General features: G+C 40.8%; 1 protein-coding gene across 1 annotated transcript; it reads right to left on the reverse strand.

Annotated features, from left to right (window-relative positions):
• Positions 1 to 303: 303 nt before the first annotated feature.
• ltn1 (listerin E3 ubiquitin protein ligase 1) lies at positions 304 to 16,167 on the reverse strand. Its single transcript, XM_042431622.1, has 32 exons — positions 16,017 to 16,167; positions 15,614 to 15,820; positions 15,346 to 15,444; positions 12,907 to 13,137; positions 12,753 to 12,805; positions 12,454 to 12,634; positions 11,953 to 12,126; positions 11,634 to 11,824; positions 11,103 to 11,250; positions 10,756 to 11,013; positions 10,261 to 10,572; positions 9,716 to 9,934; positions 9,521 to 9,562; positions 9,232 to 9,421; positions 8,823 to 9,062; positions 8,588 to 8,741; positions 8,261 to 8,411; positions 7,889 to 8,099; positions 7,618 to 7,774; positions 7,167 to 7,280; positions 6,922 to 7,049; positions 6,695 to 6,830; positions 6,419 to 6,563; positions 4,219 to 4,432; positions 3,625 to 3,862; positions 3,321 to 3,398; positions 2,979 to 3,165; positions 2,601 to 2,766; positions 2,284 to 2,504; positions 1,579 to 1,773; positions 1,314 to 1,481; positions 304 to 1,130 (listed from the first exon to the last, which is right to left on the reverse strand). The coding sequence occupies exons 1-32, from the start codon at positions 16,056 to 16,058 to the stop codon at positions 1,068 to 1,070; spliced, it is 5,313 nt and encodes a 1,770-aa protein (XP_042287556.1). The 5' UTR covers positions 16,059 to 16,167; the 3' UTR covers positions 304 to 1,067.
• Positions 16,168 to 16,219: the final 52 nt, after the last annotated feature.

Raw genomic sequence — 16,219 nt, forward strand, 5'->3', positions numbered from 1 at the left:
AGGATGAAAAACTCCAACCACCGCCTAGTGAGATGGAGTTTGTTTTCACAGGGCTTTTACCTGGACATCCGACATACATAGCAAAGATAATGCATTTGCAGATGCCCTTTCAAGGTTGTAAGTGCCTCAATCATAGATCTTAATTCCAATAAGTTGTATCATTCTGTTTCCCTTTTCATATGTTGAACAACCTGCTTATAGATGGGGGATGTTATGTTAGCAAAGTGGAACATGGCTTACACTCCTAAGTGTATATTTGTTTACTTAGCTGACCCCTATACTGACAGCTGATTCAAAAACAAATTGAATTTGTTAATATCCATCCAGTTGTATTTTATTTAGTTTCCAGCATCATTTACAGCTCTATATGCAGGCACAGGGGAAGACACATATTATTAGGTTTTGATATTTGTGAACTTCTGCATTTTGAAATTAAAAACCTCCCAAAAGAAGTTCTAACCATGTCACAATGGCATAAGTCATGTCACTAATCAGACATAATCTCTTTACACTCCTAAATATTAGGAAATAGTTGCGAAATGTGTCTTGGACATTCCATTACTTTTATCCTTTTTTTTTTGCTGTTTGTTTGTTTGTAAAATTACTCAATTCAACAGGCTGACCAGCTTTGGTTTTCCCAACTTTGTGACTTGGCCTCTACACAGCTGGATGTTTCAAAAATTAAAAAAAATTTAAGTCCACAAAAAATATTAAAACTCAATACTGCACATATACAGTGAAGCACTGGCAAAAACAAACTGTTGACAGCTTATCAACCCACACTACCGCTGAATATGAACATAAAAGTCCCCAAATTATATTTACTAGATTTTACTGTACTTTAGTTCAGACTTTGTCCAAACCAAACTATGCCTGCCATTTCAGTCAGAGAAGCCTCACAGAGAATTTCAGTGTTTGTATTGATCTAAGACATTGAACTTTACTATAGATGGGTTTCTAAATAACTTTTTGCATGTAATCACAATCGGATCCATTTCAGTTTGATTGAAGACTTTTGATGTTGCAAATCCATCTGTCAACCTTTCAGCCATGGTCAACAGACTGTGTTAGAAAAAGGTTTCTCTGCACAGTGGACAGGTGGACTTATTGCTGGAAGTAAACCATTTGTACTGTAGAAAGATGAGAAAAATATGTCAGTGTAACAACAAATGTTAAAAAAACATTTAAAAAAAAAAAATCACTACATCATATCAGTGGTGGGTTTATTTATGTAAATAGCTAACATGCGCAGGCACTAAAAATCTTGACAGCCAACCACTGGGTGTAATATGTTGTTGACATATATAACTCACCAGACATGCTGAGTGGAATTTCTTTTTGCAGGTGCGACAAGCCTTCTTGGGCAGGGAATAGTTGGAGCCATGGATAACAGAGAAGCAGATCATACAATCCTCTATTCCCTCGAAACGCTTATCCACGTTGTTCTTCCACAGAGCCAGGCCCTCCATTATACTGCCATTCTGAACACACAAACACACATTATAATCAGGCTACAGGTTGAGGAACATTGCCTATGTACCATGTTTATATCCGTGTGTCTTTGTGTTGCATTTCTACCTGATGTGTGAGGTAGGTGCTCAGTTGCAGCATCCAGTTCCTCCACTGCTGTACAGCAACACCCACACGCCTCCCACTCTCTACAGTGATAGAGCCTAGAGGGTAATTCTGTGGCAGCTGAATCACCAACTCGATGAAGATATCATCCACAGAATAGGTAGCAATCACCTCCCGCGCTGCTGAGCGGGCCTTCACCTGGGGCAATAAGATAAATAAATAAACACTCCGCTCGCCTGTGCCACGGGGACTCTTTCAGTCAAATACTACTTAACAATCAAGTGCGAGGATCACACTTGATGAACTGAATGCATTATCCCCCAATAAAAGTTAATGTATTTCAAATTAAAAAGGATCCATTGTTACTGCATCATTATATTGCAAATGGGATGCAGGTGCTGCACCACAGGATTTGTTCAACTTAAATGGTTATTACCCCTGTTAACTTTTGTGCAGTTTCCTGGAGATAATCTATGTGGAAACCAGGCTCTGATTTTATAGGAGGAATGCAGAGATAAATAAAAGATTAACAGAAAATATAGATAAATTTAAAAAACAAAAATACCTGAAAAACCTAAGACCTAAAAAAACAATGAATGTTTCGTTTAAATTTAACAAATTTTTAAGTCAACAGCAAGAACCCAGAGTAAACCGAAAACTATTAAAAGTTGTAGATACACAAAGAGACCAATGTACTTGCTAACTTACAGTCATGCTGTCAAACATCTGAGTGCTGGACTGGACAGATGAGATCTCTTGGGCTGACAGAACAGGGCTGACATATTTAATGGTGAACTTCTCCACAGCTGCGCTCACTCTCTTCTCCTGGCTATTCCACCACAGCCGCACCATAGCAGGCAGGTCCTGCACTGTGCTGTAGTACACACTGCATGCCAGGTGAGGGAGCTCCCACTCAACACTCTCACTTTCTGCAGGCAAGAAACACAACAGGGGAAATTTAAGCTTGTTTACATTTCACGGCCATGTATGGATATTGTGTAGATGTGTGTGTGTGCTGTTCTTACCTTCAACAGCCAGAGACGGGCTCTCTGTAAAGAAGGTTTTGGTCTCCTTTGAGTCTGACCCCTGGCCTGGGTAGACGGGGTTCTCAGGCATCAGTTTGAAAAGATGAAGGAGGAGCTTGTTAAGGGAGCAGCTTCTCTTAAGATACTGGGCATAATGGGCACGCAGCTAGAGATAAAACAGAAGTCAATATTGTGACAGTACTTTGATATCAACGTAACTCTTCTTTCACATCAAAGCCAGCACTCTCCATGGAACGTATAAATCTATTTGCTTGTACACACTCTCACACACTCAAACTTCAAAGTCACAACCAGGAACAATCGACCATGTTGTACAAAATATCTGATCATCTTGGACCAGGATTTGTCATGACTCACATGGGAGGGTGAGGATTTGAAAAAGATGAGTAGTAGCTTCCAGGCCAGCAAATACCCCAGGATGCAGGAGTATTCTACACTGAGAGGCTGGACCACTGCAAACTCTCCTACTTGAAGCCCCGCCAGGATGCTATCACACAGCTCCTCACAGGTTGATAGGATGGCCATCAGAGAGGCTGGTGGAGAGCTGAACACAAAAATAAACCAAACTGTAAGAATTATTTAAATACATCACCTATATGAAGTCAGAAGGATGTTTGTATACCTTGTGACAAAACCTAGAAACTAGTAATTATTACATATGTGAAAACTAAACAGTAATAGACTCCCTATTTTACTTACAGACACGGCTCATCTCTATCATCATCAGGCTTGTTGCTGTCTCCTTCTCCATCACATGCGGGCAGCTGAGGCATGACTCTAAATTGACAAGATGCAAGTATATACATGTTTCTTAGTTTTATAAGCCATTACTCGTATGGTAAGTATGGCATGATCATTCCCAGGGATCTCAGGATAGGTGTAACACCTTAATTACGACACACTTCTTAGCAGAATTTTAAGATATTTTTCTGTTAATTTAAGAGAAAGTTACCTATATTTGCAACCATGTACAATGATACACACTCTTAAACTAATTCCTTACTTTTCTAACATGTAGTAGACAGTGATTTGCAGGGGCCTGGCCTTAAACAATAGCAGAGGGCAGAAGGTGTTGAGGAGTGTCTGAAGGGGCTCTGGCAGGTTTGTCTTCTGGTCTGCTATGAATCGTGCTGGCAGGGAGTTTTGGTTCAGCTGCTGCGTAGGCACATAAGTCAGAGCCACACTGACTGACTGCAGTGCCGCCAGAGGAAACACAGGGTCGTCCGGTTCAGTGAAGGCATCTGCATTTAGACAGCAAACAGACAAAAGCACTATGACTCATGAAATCACAAGTTTGTGTTGACTTTGAATTGTATTGCGTTACTAAGATTTACAGTCTCCAAACAAAATGACTGTAAAGTTGGACCAACAAAAACTGAAAATTATAACCCTCATGAAAGTAAGATTTCTTGCAGGGCTGTTGTATTAGACTACATTATTTTTTACTAAATGCTCTCCGTTTGGCAACTACCTTATTACCTGGTGTTATGCTCAATGAAAAGCACTCTTTATCTTCTTTTGGTGCTTTACTTTTCAGAGCAGAGTTGTTTCCCAAGGATTGTGTCATAACCTCCTAGAATAAAGCTAACACACGTACCTGTGATACTGATAGGCAGAGGCAACAGCAGATTGTAGATTCCTTCTACGAAGAAGTCTCTCCATTCACCCGCCAGTTCTGACGGCAGCTTCTCCATTACATCGGGTGAGGATGATGAGAAGAACTCATTCAGCTCCACTATTAGTATAGTGTTCTCACACACGAACAGCTGCACCCATGGGTTCCACAGACTGCTCACATTCTCACTGGCAGTCTGAGATTGGAAGCAAGCAAAGCGAAGTCGAAGACAATGAGGGACAGCAGATGCAAGACATAAAGAACTACAGTTGGTGTACATGTATTGCCAAAACCTTTATTAGTGGGCAGCAGAGTAACACAATGCGTACTCTGACTACCACAAGACCTGAGTTCAAGAGTTCAACGCACCGTGGCAGGTATCCACCCTGCTTCAGTGCCTTCACTGCTGAGTCCTAACCAGCTATTGGAGGAATTACTCTGTAACTGTCTCTAGTCTCTAACTCACTCCTTTTACCTGAAATAAGAAGACTTTACAACAACTTGTTTATTAAAACTGAGACTATTGGAACTGCAATTTATTTCAATTCTCTGAGCCTCTGACCACATTGGCCTCAGGCCAAAAATTCAGCCTACAAGGACCAGGTGATAAATTGGGGTAAGAAACACCATGCCTCCCAAACATACAAAGGCATCCCCACCAGAAGATGAAACACCTGTAACAATGACCATGATATCCCAGATGTTTAAGCAGAGAGAGACTTTTATAAAGAGATGTTACAACAACAGCAGGAAAACTTTAAGTGTTTTGTACAGGTGATCATCGAGGGTACTAACAAAAGGCTGGATGATGTCATCACAGATGTTCAGGGTGTGAAATCCAGCTTGGAAAACACCCGAGATAAAGTAGACATGTGACAACTGTGCATGAAGAAATGGAAACAAAATTAAAGCTGCTCGAAACTGACATAACAAAATCAAAGGAGGGACTGGACATGATGCTCACAAAATTGGACTTCATCGAGAACCAGTCAAGGAGAAATAACCTCTTAGTTGACGGAATCGCAGAAGAAAGAGGTGAGAACTGGGATGTTTCGGAGATGAAAACCCGAGGCATGCTTGAGGCATGCATTTAAGACCATGGGCAAAAGTTCCTTGCTATAAGTGTTTTACAGAATATATGGAATACAAAGTTTTGTCTCCCCCTCTTTTTTTTTGCTGATCCGAAAAATGATCCAATCTGTGACTCAAATCCGTGATACGATCCGAACCATGAGTTTTGTGATCTGTTGCACCCTTAGCTCATATTGATGATATAGTGGCTAAAATGGGTAAAGGTATTGCTATGGCAGGGAAATGTGTTACATATATACCCGCTTCCATTCTTAATCAGGTAGTACAGTCACTTGTTTTGTCACATCTAGAATATTGTTTATATGGTCATCAGCATCACAGAAGGAGCTTCACAAACTTCAATTGGCACAAAACAGAACTGCCAGGGTAGTTCTTCAATGCTCATATAGAACAAATGTGACTGTTATGCATAAACGCCTCTCATGGCTGACAGTTGAATACAGACTCCGTGTAAGCCTTCTCTCATTTTTTTAGGAAGGTTTTATCCTCAAGGAATCCTACATTTTTAGCTGATCAATTAGTCTATATACAAAACAGTCAAACTTATTTCACCAGACAGGCACTAGGTAGCGACCTGGTACTTCCTCGACCAAGAAATAATAATTCAAAATCTACAGTACGCTGTAGAGCTATATTCAATTGGAACAAGCTACCAGCATCCACAAGGCTAGTACAGAATAAACATAGATTTAAAAAGATACTGAAAAGTGAATTGTTGCAGGTGACCAAATGATTAACTGTTGTTTTTATGTTTTTGTTTTTCTTCCATATTTATCTTTTTTTTTTTTAGATTCTTGTTTTTATTTTTTATTTTCATTATCTTCATGAATGGGTAAACTGTAAATTTAATGCTGTGCTAAGTCTTCAAAGTCAGCAGGAATTTAAAACCTCTCATGCTTTTTTTATTTTATCATTATTTTTTACAACTTCTTTTCTTATTTTAATTTATCATCAATTATACTCTGTATTTGTGTTCTGTTGTAAAATTTTTCTTGCAAGGACCCCAGGAAGACTAGCGGTCATTAAATTGGCAGCTAATGGGGATCCTAATAAAACAACAAACAACAATAGTTTCTTAACTCTCTCTCACCTCCAACCAGGCTAACATAGAGCAGAGCAAGAAGTCCCACTGGCTGCCCCCGAGAACCGTTGGACAATGAGTCACCAGCCATGACAGGAAACGCATCATCTCCACAGTAAGATTCAACTGTTCTGTAACTGCTTGAGACAGGTCACTGAAATACATAGATGTGAAAAATGTAGTTATGTCAGTAGGAAATATCTAAAAATATTACATTATATCTTAAAAGAGATATAATACAGGAAAACACAGTGTGTTAATGTTTGAATGGTATTCTGTGATTACCTGCTAAAGAGGAACCAGTCCTCCTTGCTGTTCCTCCACTCCATCACAGTGGCCAGGATAGCCTGCAAAACCTCCTCTTCTACTTGTGTATCGGCTTGTAGACAGCACAGCAGCACCGCCAGACACCCATACACATCTGTGACACAAAGCCCAACATTATCATTTGCTTGGTTAAGTCCAACATGTCCCATTTATGCATTTGTATGTGTTTATGTGTGTATTCTCACTGTCATTCTCTTGCCAGTTGATTATTCCAGAAGTAGCCAGAGCTACGAGAGTCTCTCTGTCTTCTTTGGTCATGGTGGGGCAGAGTACCTGGAGTGTGCTCAGTTTGCTTTGAGACACTGGGAACAAACTGACCAAACGCAGAACATTTTCAATATTTAACACAGCAGTAAGAGTGGCCACACATCAGCTTTAATTGTGAAATCAAAAGTATTTAAAATGATTATTAACAAAATAAAGTACTCACCTATCTGCACTGCCGTAGAGCTTCCTCAAGCTTGCACTGTGAGTGGCTTCCAAGTTGTTGGTGTCAATGTATTCTTCTAAAGTCAGGGACCAAAGACCTCCAAACTCTACTGACCTACAGGGTAACACAGTACACAGTATATTCAGTGGGTATCGTTCAAATCATGGCCTGGCAATACCTTCTGACTTCTGTTGTCTTGTTTCTTCAAAAGTTGATACATTTATTCAAGATATGGCTTCCAGAATCAATTTTCATACTCCCTCTTCACAGTTTGTTTTTTGTAATAAACAATTTTTATTGACTGCCAGATAATGTATAGTCCAACAAATTAATCACACCCATGTCTTTGGAGGAGGCTCCATGTAGAATATTATTATAGGTTTGTTTCCACTTACTCTGCCAAGAACTAAATTAATTTCTTGTTAGTCAGAAATCAATCAGTGAACCTCACCTTGAGTAGAGTGTCTCCAGCAGGTCTGTTATTGGAACCTGGCCGTGCAGTCCTTCTGACAACCCCCAGTCAGTCAGCAGGCTGTGATAGGCAGACACTATAGTGGGGCTGTACTCTACCTCCTTACACCACTGCAGAGCATACAGCAATTCTGCAACTGCCAAACAAAAGCATACATATACAGACATATTAAACAGTGTCATAGATTGCAGAAAGAATGAAAAACAACAAAGTCAGTGAGGAAAATAGAACATTTCCTGTGTTTGTATACCTGTGTACTTAATGTTTGGCAGGTGTGAAGGACACTTTGCCTTCTTTTGGTCGCAAGGTATGAATGCAGCAGTCCGGATCACCCTCCCTAATAGGGCACAGGCACATAGGTGGGCTGGTAATCTGTTTGACACCTTACACTTCCAGATATCCATGGAGGGTTTTTCACAAACTCCTCGATGACGGCTGGCCAGTAAAGGGGTCTTGACCCACTGCGAAGGACAGATGAAGGGGAATTACCACATATGAATGTCAAGTGTATGCAAGATTTAATTAAAGCAGAATCGTTTCACAGCTGACTACAGTGCTAGATAAGTTCATCGTGACCAATATGGTAGTAACTGAAGTAAGGACAATGAATTGGCTGGCTCACCTGGGGAGGTAAGGCCTGTCTTATTCTTGTCCATCCTGTCTGGCTGGGTGTCAAATAGGTAAAGAACTGGACAAGGAGGTGGGAGTCTTGATCGCAAACAGAGATGATTGTCTCTACTATGCTCTGTACAGCCAGAACCAGAACCTGTAGACTAAAACATAAAACCAAGAAGCCTGAGTTACCTAAAACCACAACAAAGCCTTAGACAGATTCGTAAATATAGTGTCAACGATTCAAATACACTGAACAGGCCCAAACTTGAGGAAGGATAATTGACAATCCAGCTTGTGGTTTTAAACACTACATGAGAAGGGAGTGTTTGGTTACCTTTTAATGTCCAGAGAGACAGTGAGTAGTTGGTTCGTCACCCAAAGAGCTGCTCTGTGCAGGAAACCACCTTCATTGGCCTCATATTCAGAGTGTTGGACCAATGACTGGACCCCAGCTACACACGCTTTCTTCAGCTTCTCTAAAAGTGAATCTTTCAAAGCAATAGACACAAATTAGTTATTTAGCAAGGATATCAAGTACAAGTGTATATATGCACTTTGTAAGTACCTACCAGAAAGGTGAGTGTGTGTTTGATCTTGGGCTGTGAGCTGGAAAACAGTGAGCAAAAGTTCCTCAGCAGACTGTAGTAGAAGACAGTCTTGAACAGAAGAGAAGAATGTGGAGGCCACATCACAGATAAAGGAGACGAGTGGCTCCATATTGCCTGCATCTGACAGACTCTTAGTCTCAGACAGAGTGGCGTGGAGCTTCTCCAAGATCTTCTCCATGTACACCTCCCCTATCAGAGGTTCTGTGCATGTAACACAAATAAAAAAGATGATTATACAGTTGGGAGAATGATAAACTCCATGTGCATTCAGAGTTCAGCAAAAATGTATTTTCCTCAACAATGACAAATATAACGGCCACTAAAAAAATGATTTGCTGGTGTTTGTGTGTGTGAGAGAGAGTTTATTCACCATTGTTGTGGTGCTGAGAGAGGACTAGGCTGATAAGAGTCCAACTGGGGCTGCTAGCAGAAGAGGAAGAACTGGAAGAATTGCGTCCCATCTTGCACAGCTCCTTAGTCAGTCCTAAGAGTTGCTCGCCCAGAACTGAACCTTTCAGCCAATCCCTACAGCTCTTAAGAGTCTCTGGATCTGCACATGCCTGACAGGATGAATAAAAAGTAGCATAGACATTTATTACAGTGTAAATTTGATGTATAGGTAGATAACACACTGTCTGTGTAAGTAGAACAACACATACCCTCTGTATGATTTGCAGGATAATTCCCCACTGTAGATTCATCTATAAAAAAAGAGTGAAGAGCATGAATTGCAGCAAAAAAGACAACACATAAATTAGAGATAATCCTACAACACAAGAAGGATCATCACGCTGCACATCAGAAACATGAAACAACATGAGGTAGTATGTTTTGACATCAAGATCTCATGTTACCGTGGTGATGTGGTTGAGGATGCGGGTGGTCTCTTGCTGGCTGCAGCAGTAGAGAGAACTGAAAACCATCTCCACCAGGTGCTCTGTGTCACTGCGCCCCTTCTCAGCCAGCCACACCACCACTCGCTCCAGCAGGAACTGCATCGCTGGGTTGTTCAAATTCACCTCGTCCCTCTGCTCACCGTCCGTTGTTATTTTATCATCCAATTCCACCAATTTCTAAAACAATTATAGTTTAGGGAAAAAGTCAATTGCGTTAAAGAATTGTAAAACCTTGTTAAAGCCTTAGTGTTTTCCATTATTGATTTCAAAGGGCCATGCCAGTGTGTTTGCATCTTTAAGCTCACACATTAAAAACTGCCGATATTAAACATTACTGCCAACAATTTTTCAAAGCATATCACAAGTTTTTATACTGAACTCATCCCTTTCAGTTGTATATATTTTTTACAGATTTGGCCATTACAAAGACAAATTGATGAGGCTTAAAGATAAAAAATGACTGACACTGAAATATACTTTTATCTGTAATTGTCAAGACTTACACTGAAGACCCTGGGTGTGTGAAAAGACCGCAGGAGTAGAGAGAGGAAAACAAGATGTCTCTCTGAGTTTTTCTCATTCACATGCACCAGGCACAGTTGTGCCAGCTGGCACACTACATCCTCAAAATGCTGGGTCTGTGGGGATCCGAATGCTTTCTCATTCACAAGGTCCGACACCGTCTGAACTGGCTTCTCAACACCATCACCCTCAACTCCAGTTCCTTCATTTAATTCTGTCTTAGACAAACAGATCTTGACAGATTTCTTCTTCTGGACTTGTTTTCTGTTTACTCTCTCAGGGTATCGCATCACCTGAAGACATCAAAGAAAGTGAGAATGGATTTATTTAGGGATTATTTTTTCTGTTTCTCCTTGGTCACTTTTTTAAAACATTAATGGCTCTGACAGCCATATTGATTTGCTGTATCCTGAGTGTCGACATGGAGAATTCAGTGGGGTATATCTGAACCAGATATTCCCCAAAACCAAACTCACCTGCAGCAAGGTGGCTACTCCTTCCAAAGCCTGTGGATCTGCTTCCTCGTTGTCTGCGTAACGCACAAAAAGAAGACCAAGACCCTCCCAGAAGTCTGCCAGGAGTCCTTGAAAGACATCTTTGCTCTCATTGGCTTCGCTCCCACTATGTACACCTGCCCTCTTCTCCCATGAAACGAGCAGTTCAGTGACCAAAAGGAAAAGAGGGCTATTCTGAAGGGAGGGATTTTCAAGAGCTCTTTCTAGTAGTGGTAAGAGCTGCAAAAAACAAACAACAAAACAATGTCAGAAAGGTAGGGACTTCTTAGTAGATTTGACATGATAGAAAAAAGTATGTGCGATCTAACCTGCTGTGAAATAAGCATGTTCCGTATTCTTCTCTGATCATCCTCCTCTTCCGTATTGTGCAGTATGCAGTACCTCAAGCACTCAACAGCAGAAGTCACTATGACTGCACTCTCTGATGGGCTTGTTGCTGCACGCTCACTGGACAGACTGAAACAAACACACAGACACTAATGTTATAGAGTGTGATACATGAATTCTGATATGGTTGAAATCCACATCATGATGTTGACAAGAATAATACATGTATTACTTTATGTCAGTTTAGATGGTACAGCAATTGTAGGCAAAAATCACGTACAAAATAATCAAATTATTGCCCACTGAAGTGTGTTCCACTAGGAAAATTCTTCAAAGGTGTAATACAAAGGCGCAATTTACTAATTTTGTTAGTTTATGATTAAAATTTGCATAGATTAAAATGATAATACAATATGTGCTTATCATCACAATATGGTTCCCTTGAAATTTTATACATGATAATATTGAATTATCACCCCGCCCAAGTATACACACACACAAAAACAAATTACCCGTGTATGAGAGAAGTGAAGAAAGTGGTGTAGAAGTCCAAGGTTGGGTCCGTGACCTGCTGGGGCAGTTTGCTGAGGAGCGGCATTAAATTGGGGTGGAGTGCTTTAGCCATGCCTTTGCCACCCTCTCTTAATAGAGCCCAAAGTTTAGGTAATACACCCTTCTTAGCATTCACATGTGTCCAGCAGTCCTGGAAATTGGAACAGAAAAATGTAAGATTAGATGCAACTTTATAAAGTGGATTAACAAAAATGCATCACCTACAAACCTACTGTATGAATGTGTAGATGCACTTAATGACCAAGACATATAGCTTACAGGGATAGTAGACACAACATGAAGAACAGCTTCCCACACAGGAGGCAGCACTACAGGATCTGTGTCATCAATGCTGAGGAGAACCGCAGGGCAGAATCGTGCTGCTTCAGCCTGGACAAGTCCTGGAGTTAACTCACACAGAGCGCATACCATCTCGAAAAATGCCCCTCGCACCTGTGGAGAAACACACATTTAAAAAAAAATAGTGAACTAACTTTCTCAAAACAGATGAATGCACGTATATCAGATGACAGTCAGCACATAAACAAATATAATTCAACTTCGCATGCAGGACTTAAGGTATAATTTCATGTTACTGTCAAATGTAAGTATGGAAATTCAAAGTGGAAGAATAAACATTCAATATATTATATTATATTTGATTTAAGTGAAACTACATTATGTGCTTGTGACAAATTAACATTTCATGTATTGCTTTGTTATTTGCCTACGTATTCCAACCTCTGTTATAAGCAGAGCAGTCTTATTCAATGCTGGTACCTGTGGTGTCTTGTGTTTGCTGTATTTCCAGAACTTCCCAGAGGTAACAAGATGAGATAGTCTTTGCTCCAGGGCCACCCTATCATCCTGGGGCAGCAGGGAAAGCAGTCTCTTCACCCCCAGCAGAGAGCTGGTCAGCATGCGCACATATTTGGCTTCTCTCTCTTCTTCTGTCACACTTCTAAAGAACAGAGAGAAACACTGCCTCACTAAAGACTCTGAAAGAATATATTATCCTTGTGCCAACACAGTGAGAGGAATGGACACGAACAATATAATAAGACAAACTGTTAACTTACTGTGGATCGCTCAGTGTGTCTGCAGTTTCCTTTAACAAAACATCTTGAAGAACCTGTAATAAAATGATAAGACAACAATTTTGGTGTTAAGATTAACTCATTAGATTACAGTGCAATTCACCTCATCCTCATTAAAACCACCACAACTACTCACATTCAGGATCTCATCTTTGCAAAAGCTGAGCGCCTCGGGCTGTTTGGCTGGTGAGAAGGCAGCCTGGAAGGCCTGGCATGCAGCAGAAGCTGCAGGTGTGTAGGTGTCACACTGGGACAGAATCCAGTGGCCCATCAAGCTCTTCAGAAATGGGGCCAAGCTGCGACGTACTTTCAGCACCAGCTGCTCAAAGGCCTGCTGGGTGGCCTCCCTGATGCGGCGATCATAGTCCTGGTAAACAAAAAAGACAAAATTCACTTAATGTGGATCCACCTCAAACACAGACACAGACACATATTTCAAGTCACACTGAAATATTATTCTTAATTTGAATGTGGTTCCAGGGAACATAATTGTAAAATCTGAGTAGTAATGTATGCATTAAAGATTAGGGCTGGATTTTTTTTTTTTTAATTCCAATTAATTGCTCTGAGCTCTCGGTTTGTGTTTCTTTACAGGATATTATCTCTGGCTATGAGATGTGAAGCTAGGGAAGTTGACTGAACAGCATTTGGATTCTACTGAAACGTGTTAACAATTCAGCCTGTGATGTTATAGGACAGTGAAACTGTGTTGCTTACTTGTTACAGTGGTATGAAAAAGTTTAGGCACCCCTCTGAGGCTGCATAATAATTTACTCTGTCTTCACAGAAAATGATCACATTGGCATGCCATTCATTTTCTAATAAAAGCTGAGTACTGGGGTATTTTCCAGACAAAGATTTTTAGTGTAGCAATATTAAGTTGTATGAAATTAAATCAGACTGATTAATTGGAGCACAAAATTGGTTTGGTGAGATCATTAAGTCTTGAACTTCATAGCCAGGTGCATCAAATCATGAGAAAAGGTATTTAAGGTGGCCAATTGCAAGTTGTTCTTCTCTTTGACTCTCCTCTGAAGAGTGGCAACATGGGGGCCTCAAAACAACTCTCAAATGACCTGAAAACAAAGATTGTTCAACATTATGGGTTAGGGGAAGGCTACAAAAAGCTACCTCAGAGATTTCAGCTGTCAGTTTCCACTGTGAGGAACATAGTGAGGAAATGGAAGACCACAGGCACAGTTCTTGTTAAGGCCAGAAGTGGCAGGCCAAGAAATATGTCGGAAAGGCAAAGGCGAAGGATGGTGAGAATGGTCAAAGACAACCCACAGACCACCTCCAAAGACCTACAACATCATCTTGCTGCAGATGGTGTTACTGCGCATCGTTCAACAATTCAGCGCACTTTGCACAGGGAGAAGCTGTATGGGAGAGTGATGCGGAAGAAGCCTTTTCTGCACACACGCCACAAACAGAGTCGCTTGAGGTATGCAAAAGCACATTTGGACAAGCCAGCTTCATTTTGGAATAAGGTCCTGTGGACTGATGAAAATAAGATTGAGTTATTTGGTCATAACAAGGGGCGTTATGCATGGCGGCGAAAGAACACAGCATTCCAAGAAAAACACTTCCTACCCACAGTAAAATTTGGTGGAGGTTCCATCATGCTGTGGGGCTGTGTGGCCAGTGCCGGTACTGGGAATCTTGTTAAAGTTGAGGGTCGCATGGATTCCACTCATTATCAGCAGATTCTTGAGACTAATGTTCAAGAGTCAGTCACAAAGTTGAAGTTACGCCGGGGCTGGATATTTCAACAAGACAACGACCCAAAACACTGCTCAAAATCTACTCAGGAATTCATGCAGAGGAACAAGTACAATGTTCTGGAATGGCCATCCCAGCCCCCAGACATGAATATCATTGAAAATCTGTGGGATGATTTGAAGGGCACTGTCCATGCTTGGCAACCATCAAATCTAAGTGAACTGGAGGTGTTTTGTAAGGAGGAAAGGTCCTAAATACCTTCATCCAGAATCCAGACACTCATTACAGGCTATAGGAAGCGTCTAGAGGCTGTTATTTTTGCAAAGGGAGGCTCGACTAAATATTAATGAGATTTTTCTGTTGGAGTGCCCAAATTTATGCACCTTTGTTTTGATGCATATTGCACATTTTCTGTTAATCCAATAAACCTCATTTCACAACTGAAATAATGCTGGGTCCATCAGTTATTTGATTGATCAAAATGAAATTGCTGATCCAAACACCCAATGATTTATAAATGAAAATAATGGAAATTGTCAGGGGTGCCTAAACTTTTTCATACCACTATAAATGTAGAAGACATTTTAGGTTCCCAAGATAAAGTGCGAAGCATTTTCTGCCATATTAGCATTTATCTGATGTAACTGAATCAAGAATCAAATCATATTGAATTGAATCAAATCGAAATTAATTGATTCTGGATTTTCTGAATCAAAATTGAATCGGGAGATCAGTGGTGATATCCACTCCTATTAAAGATGTACCATTTCCAAAATGTTAAAAATAATGTGACACTGAAGCAAAAGAATACAAGTAAATAACTTCATGAACATGTGGTGAATGACCAGCTTACCACTGATATCTTGCAGTAAATCCTCGGCCAGTATGGCAGGACCCCTTTAACATCTTCAGCATCCCGTTCCTGACACATGGACCCAAAGTCCTGCACAGCCTGGAAAGTATACACAGTATCAATACACACAAACCTCGACCATAGACACAGCCTGGGTGACTTCAACATACCCAATGAGAGATTTGCACACTGTATCTTAACTTTGTGCGTGTTTTTCGCCCCAGTAGCGGAAAGACAATTAAAAGTTGAAGTTGAGGTTTAAACTCACTTTCAGTCTGGTGACTCCATCTCTTTTGGAGAGTTTCCTGAGCACTAGGCGGAAATCAGCATCTACCAGGTTGTCTATCTCCTCCGCGCCGTGGACAGCTGGGACATAACTCAACTCTGAAGTAACCGTGGAGTCAAAGCCCACAAAGCCCGGGATAACACCACCTTCCCGAGCCAACACCTCAGCAGCCCGGCCGCTACTGGATGGCTAGTATTGGGACAGAAATGCGTCGTTACAGAGACGAATAGTCACGTTAGCGAGACAGAAGAGTCGTTGGTTATGAAACGGTTGACAGCAGTCACGCGTAAGTTAACTTAACGTTAGCTGTTTAACGTTTAGCTTGTGCTCGTTTGTAGCTAGCCGTGTTATTTTAACACTGTACATTACAGAAATATGTACTTACCCGAACATTTCCTTTAGTTCGCTGTTTATTCTTACCCCCCATGGGTACGTATGAACATTTAAAGTTTCAGTTTCCTATGGTAACGTAGTACTTAGTAGCGCTGGAAGTGTTGATGCTGTGAGTGAAAACCGAAGAAGTTCCGGAACTGAAGACTTCCTGTCTACAACTTTCAAAATAAAGTAGCATCTTCACGAACCTTTACA

This window comes from Thunnus maccoyii, chromosome 13 (assembly GCF_910596095.1).
Source record: "Thunnus maccoyii chromosome 13, fThuMac1.1, whole genome shotgun sequence".
NCBI classification, from domain to species: Eukaryota; Metazoa; Chordata; class Actinopteri; order Scombriformes; family Scombridae; genus Thunnus; species Thunnus maccoyii.

Coding starts and splice junctions, on each gene's coding strand:
- ltn1 (XM_042431622.1), bottom strand. CDS start 16,058: ATGGGGGGTAAGAATAAACAGCGAACTAAAGGAAATGTTCGG. Junction 8,100..8,260: donor GACAGGCCTTACCTCCCCAG/GTGAGCCAGCCA, acceptor TGTCCTTCGCAG/TGGGTCAAGACCCCTTTACT. Junction 1,482..1,578: donor GCACCTACCTCACACATCAG/GTAGAAATGCAA, acceptor TTGTGTGTTCAG/AATGGCAGTATAATGGAGGG.